At 39.5% G+C, this 16,477-nt stretch overlaps 1 protein-coding gene across 1 annotated transcript in view; it reads right to left on the reverse strand.

Annotated features, from left to right (window-relative positions):
- The window catches only part of LOC131422039 (ATP-binding cassette sub-family A member 17-like), a 123,367-nt gene that overhangs the window by 101,620 nt on the left and 5,270 nt on the right, over positions 1–16,477 (reverse strand). Inside the window, 3 exon segments of the mRNA XM_058568892.1 lie at positions 2,810–3,071; positions 3,460–3,518; positions 3,521–4,349. Of these exon segments, the coding sequence (XP_058424875.1) occupies positions 2,810–3,071; positions 3,460–3,518; positions 3,521–3,575 (376 nt within the window). The 5' untranslated portion in view covers positions 3,576–4,349.

Genomic DNA, 16,477 nt, shown 5'->3' on the forward strand with positions numbered 1-16,477 from the left:
CTTGGAGAGCAACGGTTTTCCCATGGAGGGCTGGCTCTCCCCACTCTCTCTGACAGCTGCACGGTTCAGGTCCCGGGGTCGCTGCCAGTGGGGATGGAGAGGAGTTCTCTTTACCTCCTTCCATTTCCTCTGGGGGTTCCAGCACCTCCACCTTCAGATGTATGGCTGCATGGGTCACTCAGGTGTCTTTTGTGTTGTGTGAATGTCCTCTGTTGGCATACGAATGTCCTTTTTGTTGTATCTTAGGGGGGAAGAGTCTAAGGGGAAAGCTCACTCTGCCGTGATGATGACGTCACCTCATGTATCATTTTGTAATAGAGAGAGAGGGAGGAAAGGAAGGCTGGGAGCTGTTTGAGGACAAGAAGTGAGCAAAGAAGACTGCAATGGGAACAGCAGGAAGGTAGAAATAGATGTAGATTATAATATCACAGGAGTCAAAGCAGAAGAGAATTCCAAAGAGAAGTGGTTGAAATCATCCCTGATACAATGAGGACAAACATAATGAAAACTGGAAAGAAAGCACCAGAGGGGCCAGTTCCAGTGGCCTAGTGGTTAAGTTTGGCGCACTCCACCTTGGTGGCCCAGGTTCAGTTCCCGGGCATGGACCTACACCACTCATCTGTCAGTGGCCATGCTGTGGCAGCAGCTCACACATACAAAGAGCGAAAAGAGGAAGACTGGCAACAGATGTTAGTTCAGGGAGAATCTTCCTTGGGGGGAAAAATAGCACTGGATTTGGCAATTAGCAAGTCATCAATGACATTTTCTTAGCAGATATCAGTATAGTACTGAGGAAAGAATATAGATTAAAATGAGTTAAGAAGTTAGAGGGAAGTAATAAAATAGAAATAAACTTTCAAGACATTTATCAAGAAAAAAATAAATTATTTGAGATACTATCTTAAAGGGAAGACAGAATAGGAAATGTTTTCTCTTAAAATGGAGGTGACTGAGATTTATTTGAGAGTGAGGTGGAAATTCAGCCCAGATGGAAAGACTGAATATTTAGGGAGAGAGAGAAGCTACTGATTGAGAAAGGTCCAAAAGAGGCAGAAGGGCTTCGGACGAATCATTTTTTACTCCAAAATTTATCTTGAATTCACCTACATATTTCCATCTGCCTAGGGTTCAAGCCATCATCATCTTCTTCCTCCTGAATGCCTGCAAGTACCACCCTCTTCCAATCACTCTTTCTGAAAATAGCCAGAGAAATCTCTTTTAAAACAAATTACATCACATAACCTCTCTTAAAACCCCTTCAACAGCTGCCTTTTGCATGTAGAAGAAAACCCAAACACTTTAACGAGGCCCACAAGGCTCTGGATCATGTGGCTCCTACAGACATTTCAAACCTCTTCTCAAATCACTCTCTCCATTTGCTTCAGCCTCGCTTGATGACTTTCTGATCCTCCAACACTTCAGGGCCTGGCCACTCACTGTCCCCCTACCTGGATAGCCCCTGACTCCTGAAACCCATCACACTCCCATTTTGCATGGCTTGCTTTCTATTATCATGTCTTAACTACCTTATCACCTCCCCAGAGAAGATTTCTGTTTTTTTTTTTATTTCATAATCTCATATTTATAAAAGGTAACTGAATTAGAATAGTATCTTAGGATACTAGGCAAGCATAAAGCAGAACTTTCAAAACAGTGGTTCCCCCACATTTTACCACTGAGGGCCTTTAAAAGAATTGCCCCCATTGAGAGGCACTCAGAGCTGAAAGAGAACTCTTTATTTTCACTTTGTACCTTATATATTATTAGAATATTTTTACAAAAGTGTGGTTATAATTATAGTAATTTTGACAAATTACTCCACATTTTGTAGACTCCACATTTTGAAAATTTTTGTCTACCTAACTGTATAAATTCATTCAGTAACTATGTATTGAGCACCTACTGTCTGCCAGGCACTGTCATAGGCACAGTGATGAACAAAACAGACAAAGTCCTCTGCCCTTATGGAGGAGGAGCCTAGCGGGGAAAGGCAGACAGCACACAGAAAGCAGTGAGTGGTGAAGTAATTACACATTTATCAAAATGCCACAAACATATCCAACATGGTTCTGTGAAAGAGAAAAAGGCAGAGGTGAGAAACCTAAAACCACTTTGGCTGCCTTCCTAAGTGCTTTTCAGCTGAAACCTGAAGGATAAGAAGGAGCAACCCACAGGAAGGGCTAGGGACAAAGCTTTGTGTCAGAAGGGAGGAAAAGCTCACAGATTCTGGGAACCAAAAGGTGGCAATGCGCCCAGAGTGTGGGAGCACAAGGAAGATGGAAGTAGGTAAAACAGGAGAGAACACAGGGCCAGAGCCTGGAGAAGGGTCCCCTTACTCTCAGTACAATGGAGCCTGGCCAGATCCTACTGATTTTTTAAAGATCTTGCTAGCTCCATGTAAAGACTGGGTTAGAATGGGACAAGAGGAGAAGGAGAGAGACCAGTTAGAAAGCTAATTCAGAATCTCTGAATGTTTTCCATTTTTTTTCAGTCAGAGACTTATAACTGCTAATCAAAGCTTCTGATTAATATGAGATAACCAGTGTCACTATAGGGAGTTAAAAACAAATATGTAACATTTTAATTAGCCTTGAAGCCTTGTCACATAACTATATAAGTCTCCAATGTGTTGCTTGAAAAAATAAAAATAACATGCTGACTGCTTTCCGCTGACTACCAACTCTTCAGACTCTTTAGAATTTGGAGACCCCAGATTTGGAATCACTACTGTAAGAATTCTCAGGAAAAAACTTCAAATTGTACTTTATAAAAATGCCCTCTCTATCCTTACCCCATCTTTGTGCCTAACCTTCAAACTCAACATCAAAGGTTTTTTCCACCATCTCAGTGATATTCTTTGAAGTTTCACTTTTGGAAGGGATATAAATTAGTTGAAATTTATTTTTCAGAGGAAAATGATAGAAGAATTCTGGCAATAAGCTGACATCAATTGCATGGTAGTTGGTAGGAGGTCTTTTTCTTGGCAAACTACTGAAACGAAGATACATTACAATTGTAGAAAACAGTAACGGCGTCAAGATTTCAAGGACTGTTATCAGAGTCTTGCGTTTCTAAAATAAAAACAAAAGCTATATGTTAATCCAAAATAGAACACAAGCATAAGCTGCTATGTGGCATAAGTTCTTCCATTAAGAACCCTTTCGTTTCTTCTAGCCTCCCTGCACAACACATGAATAGGAAAAAAATAGAATGAGAATTAGCTAGAAATATCTCATTTTAGGTTTTCTATAACACCAATGGCTAGAAATCAGTAACAATGATATTATCTTTAATAATTAGGGTTAACAGAATTACTATGGAAACATTTGCAGAAAAGGACCCCTTTACAAGTAAAGTTCTTAATTGTTTGCTTTAAGCCATTATTAGAAACCAATTTAAATTAAACATTCAGTGCCTTCCAAGGAAACTCACATTTTCCCCACAGATAACTATACCCACCTTCAAAATGAAATTCTTCCAGAGAAGAAGTTTTAAGTTCCTGAACATTGTCATTTTTCAGCTGAAGAGGAGGGATCACCACTAGTTGGGAAACAAATGGGGGAAATGTTATGCATAATACAAAAATGTCGAGTTACCTGTCATCCTTGAAAATCTTTCTTCTCTTGGGCTTTCAGAACATCGTGCTGGACTACTTTTCCTCCTTCCTTTCTAGAAGTTCCTTCTCGGTCTTTTTTGCTGATTCCTCCTCCTCTCCCCAACCTCTAAATACTAAAGTGCTCCAGGGCTCTGTCTGTGGACTCTTCTCTTTTCCAGCGACACTCACTCTGTAGGTGATCTCACTCAGTCTTTTGGGTTTAAATCCATCCAAATGCTGATGACTTCTAAATTTATATCTGCAGCCTTGACTTTGCCTCTAACTCTAGACCCAAATATCCAGTTGCCTGCTTGGCATCTACACGTGACATGTCTAAACTGGGCTACTCACGTTGCTCCTAAAACAAATCATCCTACAGTCTTCCTCACCTCAATTAATGTCAGTTCCATTCTCCAAGATATGCAGGGTCATTCTTGACTTCTCTCTCTCTTTCCCATCCTACATCCAGTTTGTCAGGAAACCCTATTGGCTCTACTTGTGGAATATACCCAGAATTCAATCCTTTTCACACCACCCTGCTCTTATCACACAGCCTCATCTCTTGCCTGGATTTCTGCAATAGCCTCTTCAGTCGAATCAATGCTTCTGCCCCTGCCACCCTGCAATCCATTTTCTGTGCAGCAACAAGAGGGGTCCTGTTCAAGTCAGGTCATGCCCATTCCTCTGTTCAAAACTCTCTAATGGCTTCCATCTCACTCCAAGGAAGAGCCTCGGCTTATGATGACCTACAAACCTGTATGGGATATAGCCCCTGTTAGCTTTCTCATCTCATCTCATCTACTTTACTTCCCCTCCTTCTCTCTGCTCCTGTGTCACAGGCAGAGCTGCTAACCTATAACAAGCAAAACACAATTCTGCCTCGAAACATTTGCACTTGCTGTTTCCTCTGCCGAGTGCACACCTCCCTCAAGTATCAACGTGGCTAGCTCTCCTAGTTCTTTCAGATCTTTATTTAAAAGTCACTTTCTCAGTGAGGTTTTTCTTGATCATCCTATATAAAATTTCAAAAACATTAAACATTTTGTATAGATCTTCCCTGTTCATTTTTTCTTCTTAGCACTTTTAAACTATTTAACATGGTATTTATTTACTAATTTATTTCCCTACTAGAATGTATGCCCCATGAAGGCAGGGATTTTGTCTGTTTTTTTCCCCCAGACACAAGAGCAAAGCCAGCACATGATAGTCACTCAGTAAATATTGAATGAATAAATTAATTAATTAAAGGTTATGCAGTTTTTGTAGGGATGTGGTTGAAGCAGACATGATTGTGAGGAAAGGAAATTACTTTGGATAGCAACAAATTCCTTCTCTTTTCACTCTTTGTTTCCCAGGTGTAATATATGCTTTAATTTTTAGATACTAATACAATGAGATTTTCACTTCTAGAAAAACATCTTCCCATTGAGGAAAGAAAAATGGATGTATTTTTTCTCAGATTAAAGCATCTCTGACATTGCATGTTAGAAACTAAAGAAACAGCATTGTGAATAAACTAAATATCAGTGAATTGTATACTTTAAAATGGCTAATTGTGTGTTATGTGAATTTCACCTCAATAAACCAAAAGAGTGAATGCAATGATACATTCATATTAGTCAGCTATTGCTGTAAAAATCTTGAATGACAAATAATAACAAAACTCAGTAGCCCACAATAACAGGAATTTATTTCCTGCTCATGAGTCTTCCAGCAAGTTGTGGCTCCGCTGGCCTCCTGGGATTGCTGGACTTGTCTTAAGGTCTTGTTATGGGATGAACTGTGTCCCCCCAAAATTCATATGTTGAAGTCTTAACCCCCAGTACTTCAGAATGTGACTGCATTTGGAGATAGGGCCTTTAAAGAGGTGATGCAGTTAAAATGAGGCTGTTAGTGTGGGCCCTCATCCAATCTGATTGGTGTTCTTATAGGAAGTGGAAATCTGGACACACAAAGAGGCACCAGGGATGCATGGGCACAAAGAAAAGACCATGTGAGGACACAGCAAGAAGGGAGCCACCTACAAGCCAAGGAGAGAGGCCTCAGGAGAAACCCAACCTACAGACACCTTCATCTTGGACTTCCAGCCTCCAGAATTGTGAAAAAATAAATTTCTGTTGTTTAAGCCACCTACTCTGTGGTATTGTGTCATGGCAGCCCTGGCAAATTAATACAGGTCTACTCTATGTGTCTCCTCATTCTCCTCAGAGCAGCCACTAGCTGGAGCATGTTGTTCTAATGGCAGGCCAAGCAAAACCACACAAACACATTTAAAACTTCTGCTCACATAACACCTACTAACCATTCCACAGGCCAGAGCAAATCACACAGCCGAGCCCAATATCAATGCAACTGGGAAAGAAACTCTGACTACTCTAGTGGGAAGGACTGCAAAGTCACATGGTGAAGGGCATGGACATAAAATTTAATACAAGGAATGAGAGAAGAACTGGGAACAATAGCCATCAACCAAAACACTCAACATTTAATTCTTTAAAACCTGGCGTTAGAATTTGCCAAACTTAACCCTCGCCATCTAGACGAGGAAGTATTTTGGCTCATTACTGGCCCAACACAGATAAGATAAAAAATAATAGCCAGAGACAATAAGAAGACATGGTTTTCTCCAACCGCAGTTACAGTTCAGTGGAATGGGACAGGAAAAAAATAAGGAGTAGATGGATGTTTTCATACTAAGCATCTTTTTAAATTTGTGATAATATAGGTAGACCATTCCTTTTCAAAGAAAGTTTACTTAGATGCTTGTAATGTACAACAACCAGCAATTATGCATTCAAGCAATTATCAGTATTGAAGGCACTGTGTCTGGGCAAATGCTATTATAAAAAGATTGATCAGTAATGAAGCTCACCTTCATGGAACTCAGTAGTGGAAAATAAGCCAAGTAAGGGAAAATAATATATACAAAGGAAAACATTATAGTACAAGGTATAAAATGAGAATCAAAAGAGATACACTTAAGGATAAATAAACTGATGAATGAAACAGAATAAAAGCTCAGAAAGAGACCACAGATATATGGTCACTTGGGGCCAGCCCCGTGGCTTAGCGGTTAAGTGCACACGCTCCGCTACTGGCGGCCCAGGTTCGGATCCTGGGCGCGCACCGACGCACCGCTTCTCCGGCCATGCTGAGGCCGTGTCCCACATACAGCAACTAGAAGGATGTGCAACTATGACATACAACTATCTACTGGGGCTTTGGGGAAAAAAAAAAGGAGGAGGATTGGCAATAGATGTTAGCTCAGAGCCGGTCTTCCTCAGCAAAAAGAGGAGGATTAGCACGGATGTTAGCTCAGGGCTGATCTTCCTCACACACACACACAAAAAGATATATGGTCACTTGATTTATAACAAAGCTGACATTGCAGAACATAGGGAAGCAAGGTCTTCTCAATAAACAGTTCAGGGTTGATTGGCTATCCATGTTTTGAATTCTGCCTCCCACCATACACAAAATATCAACTTCAGATGAAATACAGATCTGAATGTGAAAAGTAAAGCAATGAAGCTTTTAGGGAAAAAACAGGAAAACATATTCATGACCCTGAAGTAGGCAAAGATTTCTTAAACATGACTCCGAATCACTAAACATAAAGAAAAAAACGACAAACTGAATTATATCAAAGTTAAGAATTTCTGTTCCACAGAAGACACCCATAAGAGAGAAAATGCAATCCAGAATGAGCAAAGATATTTATAATACATATATCTGACAAAGGACTTGTATCTAGAATATTTCAAGTGTTCCTATAAGTCACTAAGAAAAAGACAGACGTCTTTTGTTTTTCTCTTTTTTTGTGAGGAAGATTCACCCTGAGCTAACATCTGTTGCCAATCTTCCTCTTTTTGCTTGAGGAAGATTGTCCCTGAGCTAACATCTGCACCAATCTTCCTCTATTTCGTGTGTGGGACACTGCCACAGCATGGCCCAACAAGCAGTGTGTAGGTCTGTGCCCAGGATCCAAACCCCGGGCAGCTAAAGCAGAGTGCGCAAACCCAACCACTACGCCACCGGGCTGGCCCCAAGACAGACATCTTAATAGAAAAACAGGCAAGAGACTTGAACAGAAAATTTCCAAAAGCGAATACCCAAATGGCTAATAAATATATGAAAAAGTGCTCAACCTATCTGGTCATCAGGGAAATGCATTTTAAAACCAAAGTGCCGACACTGAGATGGAGATTTCTGCACAGGAATGTTACTGGAGAGCACTCTCAAAATCAGTACTTTTAGCAAGTGAAGGAAGCTGGCCTGGGCAGAGAGAGAAGCTGGGCTGCAATGTAGTCAAAACAAAGGCTTCAGCCATTTCCACACGATCATGACAAAACACAAACTATGAATTATCAGCCTCAAGCTCAATTATGAAGACAGGATTCAAAAAGGTCCCAGATAAGCAGGAAGGGATTAAGGAAAACCCATTTACACTGTATTTGGAAAAAAGAAGACTGAGATAGGAAAAGAAAAAATGAGCTGAAAATAAGCAACACAGCAACTATTCAGAATTTCTACAAGAATATTATTGCTAGCCCTTTGACCCAGCAATGCCACTTCTACGAATCTATTCTACGGACACACCCGCACAAGTATGAAATGACGTATGTACAAGGCAATTCACTGTAGCATTGTCCATAATAGCGAAGGATCGTAAATAGCCCAGTATCCATCAATAGGGGATCAATTATATAAACCATTACATATCTAAACAATGAAGTAATATGCAATCTTCAAAAAAGGGAAGAGCTCTATTACTGGCTTTCTTCCAGGATCTGCAGGATACATGTGAGAAAATAAACTTCTGCTGTTTAAGCCACCCAGTCTTTGGTATTTGTTATGGCAGCCTGAGCTGACTAATACACCATTCTCTATCTCAGGGATATTAATTATCTGCATCTTGGATATCTTGTTATCTTTTCTACCTATAATATTATCTCTATTTCTTTTGTCTCTGTTCTTTTTCTAACATATTTTCTCACACTTATTTTAAGTGAAAAACAGAAGGTAAAGAACTATTATGTACTTCGCTACTGTTTAAACAAAAGGGGGGAATAAGTATATGTATTCACACATTTTGCAAAAACAAACATTGGAAGGATAAATAAGAAACTAGTAAAAGGGTTCCCAGGGTGTAGGACCAGGGACTTAAGACTTCTCTGTGTATACCTTTCTTATGATTTTCAATCATGCAAACGCATCACCTATTGACTCAGTTGAGTTTCCACTAGGAGCATATCTGACCAGCATGGTAACTGGACCTTAATCCCTGGGAGTCAGTATAGAACACAAACCTCAAAAGTGTACCACTGGAGGGGTGAGGAAGCTGGAGTATTTACATACTGATTCTTGCCTACTGCCATAACACATTAATTGAGGACTGCTCCCCTACGATGTTAATTCTCAGGCACTTCTGGGCTTCCACATGTCCAGAAGACAAAGCCCATAGGCAAAGATATAGAGGTACTGGCAGTGGAAATCTAGTATTTGCTATAATGATCAGATTGAGGGGATAAAGGCAGGGCCTCTACAGTATCTGTTATAAATATTTTAAAAATTTCAGTAAATTAAAATATAGGCAATAGTGTTGAAGCAACAAAATGCTTCAAATCTCAAATGAGTTAAAGAGAAATTAAGTTCTCATCCTAAGTGAGATGAAACTAGAGTCTGCAGAACTAATATATACACTAGAAATAGTACAGAATAAATCCAACATTACAGAAGACAAACAATTAAATAGAAGACAGATTTGAGGATATCACATGAAAGGCAAAGAAAAAGGACAGAGACAAAAGAAATAGAGACAAGATTATACACAGAAAAGATAAAAAGATATCCAAGATGCAGATAATTAATATCTCTGAAGTAGAGAATGATGTATTAGTCTGCTTGGGCTGCTATAACAAATAACTTAAACAACAGAACTTAAACAACAGAAACTTCTTTCTTACAGTACTGAAGGCTAGAAGTCTGAAATCAGAGTGCCAGCATAGTCAGGTTCTGGTGAGAGCTCTCTTATTGACTTGCAGATGGCCACCTTCTCACTTTGTCCTCACCTGGCCGAGAGAGAGATATCTCTCTCTCTTCCTCTTCTTATAAGGCCACAGTCCTATCAGATTAGGGCCCCACCTTTATGGACCTCATTTAACTTCAATTACCTAAAGACTCTATCTCCAGATACAGTCACACTGGGGGCTAGGACATCAACATATGAGTTTTAGGGGGAACACAATTCAGCCCATAGCAAATGGCGTAATTGGAACAGAAAAAATGTATATGTATGTATTTAAATGTGTTTGTATTAGAAGAAAACATGCCTCAAATGAAGAACTGAATCTGAAAAATCAAAAAAACGATCTACATGTTCCAATAAAAACCTAACTAGAAGTGTAAAAATAGAGATCATCCTGGTGAATCACTGAACTACAAGGATAAAGAAAAATCCCTACAGGCATCAAGGCAAAAAAACCCCCAAATCACTGACCAGAGGGAGAAAATCAGGCCAGCCTCCCTCGGTCCTCTCCCCAGAAACTGTCAGCAGACAGTACAGGAATATCCTCAAAGGATATAGCAGGGGTAGGCAAGAGCACAACTCTAGGGCATTATGATCAGCCAAGTCAATAAGCAGATATTTTCAGGCATGCAAACATATACAGACCCATAAACATCCATAAACTCTTCTTGAAAAAATATTAGGATAAAATGCAACCAGTGCTGAAATTATTCCAAATAACTGGAATGGGGTAGCTTTCCTAAGAAAATACTTGCAGTGGGCACTGAATCTAATAGGCATCTCAAACCTAATGTGTCCTCAAAGGTACTCTTGATTGTATTCTCCATGCCTTTTCTACTATCCAGCTCAATAAATGGTAAGTCTATACCAGTTGTTTAAGCCAAAAATCTTGATCATCTCTTTCCTTCACCTATCATACCAAATCTATCAGTAAGTCTCAATGATTCCGTCTCTGACATATATCTCAAAGCCATCCACTTCTTTCCTTATCTCTGCTACCAGCCTAGTCCAAGTCATGAAATTAAATTGAAATACCAGGTAGGAATTCTTTCAGTTATAAGTAACGGAAGTCCAACTCAACCTAGCTTAAGCCAAGGAAAAAAAACCAAAAAAAAAAAGAAGAGGATTTATTGCTCACATAACTCGAAGTCCAAAGTGGAATAAGCTACAGAACACAGTAGAATCCAAGTGTTCAAATAATATAACTAGGGTTTGTCTCTCTCCATTCTATTTTCCTCTGTGTGTCCTTTTGTCAGGCAGTCAGTCTCTAAACACATGGGGGCCAAGATGGATACCAGGAGCTCTAGGCTTATATCAAACATCCCAGAGAGAAGAGTGTCTCCTTCCTGGCAGCTTCAGGAAATTTCCCAAAAGGACTCTGATTGGCTTAGCTTGGGTCCCAGCAGGGTGGCAGGTGGCAGGCAGGCAGTGAAAATGAGGGAGAAGGGGTCAGCACCTCCTGAACCATATGGAATGCTTACCCCTCATAGACATATACACATACAAAGAAACTTCCTATTACCAGCAGAAAGGGGGAGGGAGGGGCTGGCCCAGTAGCATAGCAGTTGATCTTGCATTCTGGTTCGGCGCCTCGGGGTTCGCCGGTTTGGATCCTGGACGCGGACCTACTCACCACTCATCAAGCCATGCTAAGGCGGCTTCCCACACAGAAGAGATACAACTCTACAACTATGATACACAACTATGTACTGGGGCTTTGGAAAGAAAAAAGAAAAAGAGGAAGATTGGCAACAGATGTTAGTGCAGGGCTATTCTTCCTAAAAAAAGAAAAAACGGGGTGGGGCGGCGGAGGAAAGCATACCTCCTTTGCTGCCCGGAAAAAAGAAATCCTTCCTGCATATAAAATTTCAAAACTTCTCTGCCTTATATAATAAGCCATCTATGTACAAAGAAAACATACTCGTTCCCTCTCCAAAAGAAGATCTACTAGGTTTTGTGTGGTTTCTGCATCCAGCATCAAGGCGAGGCTGTCTGGGCGATATACATTCCTCTGGTTCTGGTCCAGATGTGCCTGCCCAGGGTCTGGTACTTTGGGCTAAAAAATGAGAATATGACCACCCAAGTCATCCAACACACATTGGAAGAAGGAAAACTGGTTGTATCCACCATCTGTCACGGCCCTCGAGAGAAGGGAACTGGAGACAATGCCCCTTCTGAGCAGCTGCAGCATCTCAGTAGCCCACTTCCTATTGGGGTGGTTTTGGGAAGTATCTAGGGATTAACTTAGGGGTTGAGCAATTACAGGATTTTGTCTATTAAACTTTTTTTCCCCTTTGGAAATAAAATTCCAGTAAAAGATCAGTCAGCTGCCAGTCAATTTACATTATGTTGGCTCCCTAGGCTAGGAACTAAAACCAGATACTCTGTCCAACCACAGAACTTGAGTCTGGATGGCAGCCATAGAGTTCTGTTTCTTACCACAGATAAGGTCATTCAGGTCCTCAGTTTACTGCTTCTAGAAGCCTTGGCCCTTGACTCCAAACAATGACTGAGGTACTGATATGGTTCACTGCAATTAGCTTAGTGGAGTTCTTGTTGAAAATACTTTCTGGATGGAAATTTATCATTGTTGGTATAATTCTGACTTAAAAGTGCGCGTTCAAATCATCCTTGGGATCAAAATGTGCACCATACGAAAAGGAGGTCAATAGTGATCTAAAACTGCTCTAAAAAAATAAAGTCTATTAAAAAAAACTGTATTGTAAAAACTGTATCAACAGGAAAATTCTTAATCCTAAATTCCTTCATTATTAAATTAGAAATTTAAAAACCCACATAAATTAAAAATCAATTAATTAGAAATATGTGTGATTTTTTTATTACACAGACCATAACTGGTTAAACAGGTTCAAGGAACCAGCTCTGTGCAGACACAGCTGTAAGAGTTTCTTATAGGTCATTAGCATCTTTATCATCCACTGTTAGGGATGTTAAGGATGTATGTGATGCTTTAGCTTAATGATAGTGCTGTTGATGACAGAAAATAAAGGCGGTACCTCTTAAGCAAAAGCTAGATGTAATCAAATGCCCAGTTTATGTAGTTATACGTTTACAAGTACTTTTAAAATACCATGGTTGAAATTCTAGCAAGAAAAGGATGACTATTACAGTACACATGACTAGCTCTAGTCTACAACAACCCTTTTCCACTGAAAGAATTGTTTCTTAATATGTTTTCTTAACTCTAAATTTCTTAGAAACACAGATATTGTTTTACAGTAGAAAGTTTGAATTAGAATAGGGAAAGAAGTACTGATAGGTAGGGATAAAACCTCTACAATAAATAATCCCCTATTACATCAAGTCAACACAAAAAGGGAGCCAACACACTGACCATTAATTAAGAATAAAAAAGGAAGGGGCCGGCCTTGTGGTGTAGTGATTAAGTGCTCGCGCTCCACTGCTGGCGGCCCGGGTTCGGATCCCAGATGCACACTGATGCACTGCTTGTCAGGCCATGCCATGGCGGCGTCCCATATAAAGTGGAGGAAGACAGGCACAGATGTTAGCCCAGGGCCAGTCTTCCTCAGCAAAAAAAAAAAAAAAAAGAGGAGGATTGGCATGGATGTTAGCTCAGGGCTGATCTTCCTCACAAAAAAAAAAAGAATAAAAAAAGAAAAATAACTAATGATGCATAGAAAATTAACCACTTTGTTTAACTCTCTGCTAATAAATTTGTCAACTGGTCTGGGGTGGGTTGATTATCTAGGAAAATAGAAATTACCAACTTAATACAGGAAGAGATTTTTAAAAACCTAAATATTTCTTTAAATAAACTGAAGAAATGGAGAAACTTGTCAAAGAGCCCTCTGAGCAGTGCAAATGCAAATAACCCAAATGGGTGAGTTGTTTTCAGCTAGAAGCAACAGATCACTCTGATGCTATTTAAACTGATCCATAAACATAAAGATACAAAACTTCCAACTTTTAGAAATCAGGTTAGCATAAAAGAGATACAAAATCTGACAATGATAGCATTTAAACAAACTAACTAAAGCCCATTCTCATCGAAGAGAAGAAGACATAAAAATCCTTGATAACACAAAGAATCCAGAAGTACATTAGAGGAAAAATACACTATGAGCAAATGGGAAATTCATCATAGAAATATAGGAATGATTCACTATTTTTACTATTATGACATCTATTAGTATAATTCACCATATTGATTAGTCGAAGGATTAAAAACATATTAGGGGCTGGCCTTGTGGCATAGCAGTTAAGTGCACGCTCTGCTTCGGCAGCCCGGGGTTCACAGGTTCGGATCCCAGGCACGCACCAAAGCACCGCTTGTCAAACCATGCTGTGGTGCTGTCCCATATAAAATAGAGGAAGACGGGCACGGATGTTAGCCCAGGGCCAATCTTCCTCAACAAAAAGAGAAGGACTGGCATGAGATGTTAGCTCAGGGCTAATCTTCCTCACACACACACACACACACACACAAAACCATATTACTATGCCAATAAATTCCAAAAAGGCATTTGACAAAATTCACCATCTATTCCTGGACTTTTTTTTTAAACCTTAGAAAAAGATTTGTCTATAACATACTAAAAAAATATGTATCTCAAATCAAAAGCAAAGATATTTGTGGTGACTACTATAAGAATTCACAGTTAAGACAGAACCAAGACTAGAATGCCAGCTGCAACACTATTTTCTAACATTGTTCTGGAAATGCTAACCCGGAGCCATTGGGTCCAGTTATGAGGGCTGTTCCTCACATAAGGGCACCTGGCCAAGATGATAAGAGTGGAGGCTGACATCGTCTGTGCTCCATTTATCCTGGCACAAGGCTGGGTCAATTGGCAGAAAGAGAGCCCTTTGCTAACTGGTCCACTCAGAGGGGTACCTTATGCAATTGGTCTGCACAGTTGGGATACCTTTAACTAATTGGTCCGCCCACAGGAGGTGCCTTTATCTAATTAGTGGGTGTCACATTTTGGCAATTCCTCCACAGGCACAGTTTGCTATATGAGCTCTTGGTGGCCCTGTGCTACTACAGTTAGATGATAGAATGAATCAAGAGGCCTAAACATAGGTAAAGAGGGGACTAATTTGTGATTATTTGCACAATTGTAAATTGTGAAATTGTATACATAGAAAAGCCAAAAGAACAACTGAAAAACCATAAGAAACAGTGAAAGGTAAGGTAAGGTGGCGGGTTACAAAATTAGTATTAAAAAAATCAATAGCTTTCCTACAAACAAATCAGCTGGAAAAATATATTCGAGGAAAAGATCACTTTCACAACAGTAACACCAGAAGAAAACATTTAGGAATAAATATAATGAGAAATATGCCTATATGTCCTATATGAAGAAAACTGTAAAACTTTTATCAAGAGACATAAAATAAGGCTTGAGTAATGGAGAAACATACCTTGTCCTTGTGTACAAAGAGTCAATATTGCTAAGATATTAACTCTCCTAAATAAATCTACAAATTTTACATAACCCCAATAAAGATATCAACAAGATTTTAAAAAACTGATTCTGGGGGCCAGCTCTGTGGCTGAGTGGTTAACGTTCGGCACACTCCACCCAGCAGCCTGGGTTCTCGGGTTCAGATCCTGGGCGCAAACCTACACCACTCATCAGCCATCTGTGGCAGTGACCTACATGAAAAATAGAGGAAGATTGGCACACATGTTAGCTCAGGGCTAACCTTCCTCAAGCAAAAAAACAGGAAGATTAGCAACAGACGTTAGCTCAGGGAGAATCTTCCTCAGCAAAAAAAAAAAAACACACCGATTCTGAAGCCCATATGAAGGATAAAGGTGTGAGATTAGCCAAGAAAATTCTGAAAGAGATCGATAACGACCAGAGACTATCCAAATATTAAAATACATTGTTATATAACTTAATTAAAACAATATTTACTAGGATAGTAACAGACAACTCAGTAAAAAAAGTAGAAGAATCTATATATATACCCAAGTATATATGGGAATTCAGTATGTCATAAAGATAGCATTTCAAATAAACTGAAAAAATATTATCAATAACAGAAAATTCATGTCTATTTGTTCAACAATTTAGAGGAAACAAACCAATTCCCTGAAAGACACAAACTACCAAAACTCACTCAAAAAAAAATAGGTCGAGCCAGCCCTGATGGCCTAGTGGTTCAAGTTTGGCATGCTCTGCTTCAGCAGCCTGGGTTCAGTTCCCAGGCATGGAACCACAACACTCATTTGTCAGTAGCCACGCTGTGGCGATGGCCCACATAGAAGAACTAGAAGGACTTACACCTAGAATATACAACTGTGTACTGGGGCTTTGGGGAGGAAAAAAAAGAAAAAGAGAGGAAGATTGGCAACAGATGTTAGCTTAGGGTGAACCTTTCCCAGCAAAAATAAAATAAAATAAAAAAATAAAGTCAGGGGTTTGACTCAGGGAAAAACAAAAAGAAATAGGTAACTTGAATAGTGCTATATCTACTAAAGAAATTATATTTGCAGTTAATAATCTTCCAAGAAAGAAAACCCAGGCTCAGATGGTTTTATTGACAAACTCTAATATTAAAGGAAGAAATAATACTAATTCTATACAATCTCTTCCAGAAAATACAAAAGAAGGGACTACTTCCCAACTAATTTTATGAGGTCAGCACTACCCTGATACCAAAGCCAGACAAAAACATAACATGAAAGATATACAATAAAAAATATAAGGCAAGAAGAAATAAACGTGTCTCTATTCTCAGATGACATGATTTTCTATGTAGGAAGTCCCAAGAAACCTGCAAAAAAAATTCTACAACAAATAAGTGAGTTTAGTAAGGTCACAGGAGACAAGGTCTATATACAAAAATCAATCGTATTTCCA

Source organism: Diceros bicornis, chromosome 26 (genome assembly GCF_020826845.1).
Source record: "Diceros bicornis minor isolate mBicDic1 chromosome 26, mDicBic1.mat.cur, whole genome shotgun sequence".
NCBI classification, from domain to species: Eukaryota; Metazoa; Chordata; class Mammalia; order Perissodactyla; family Rhinocerotidae; genus Diceros; species Diceros bicornis.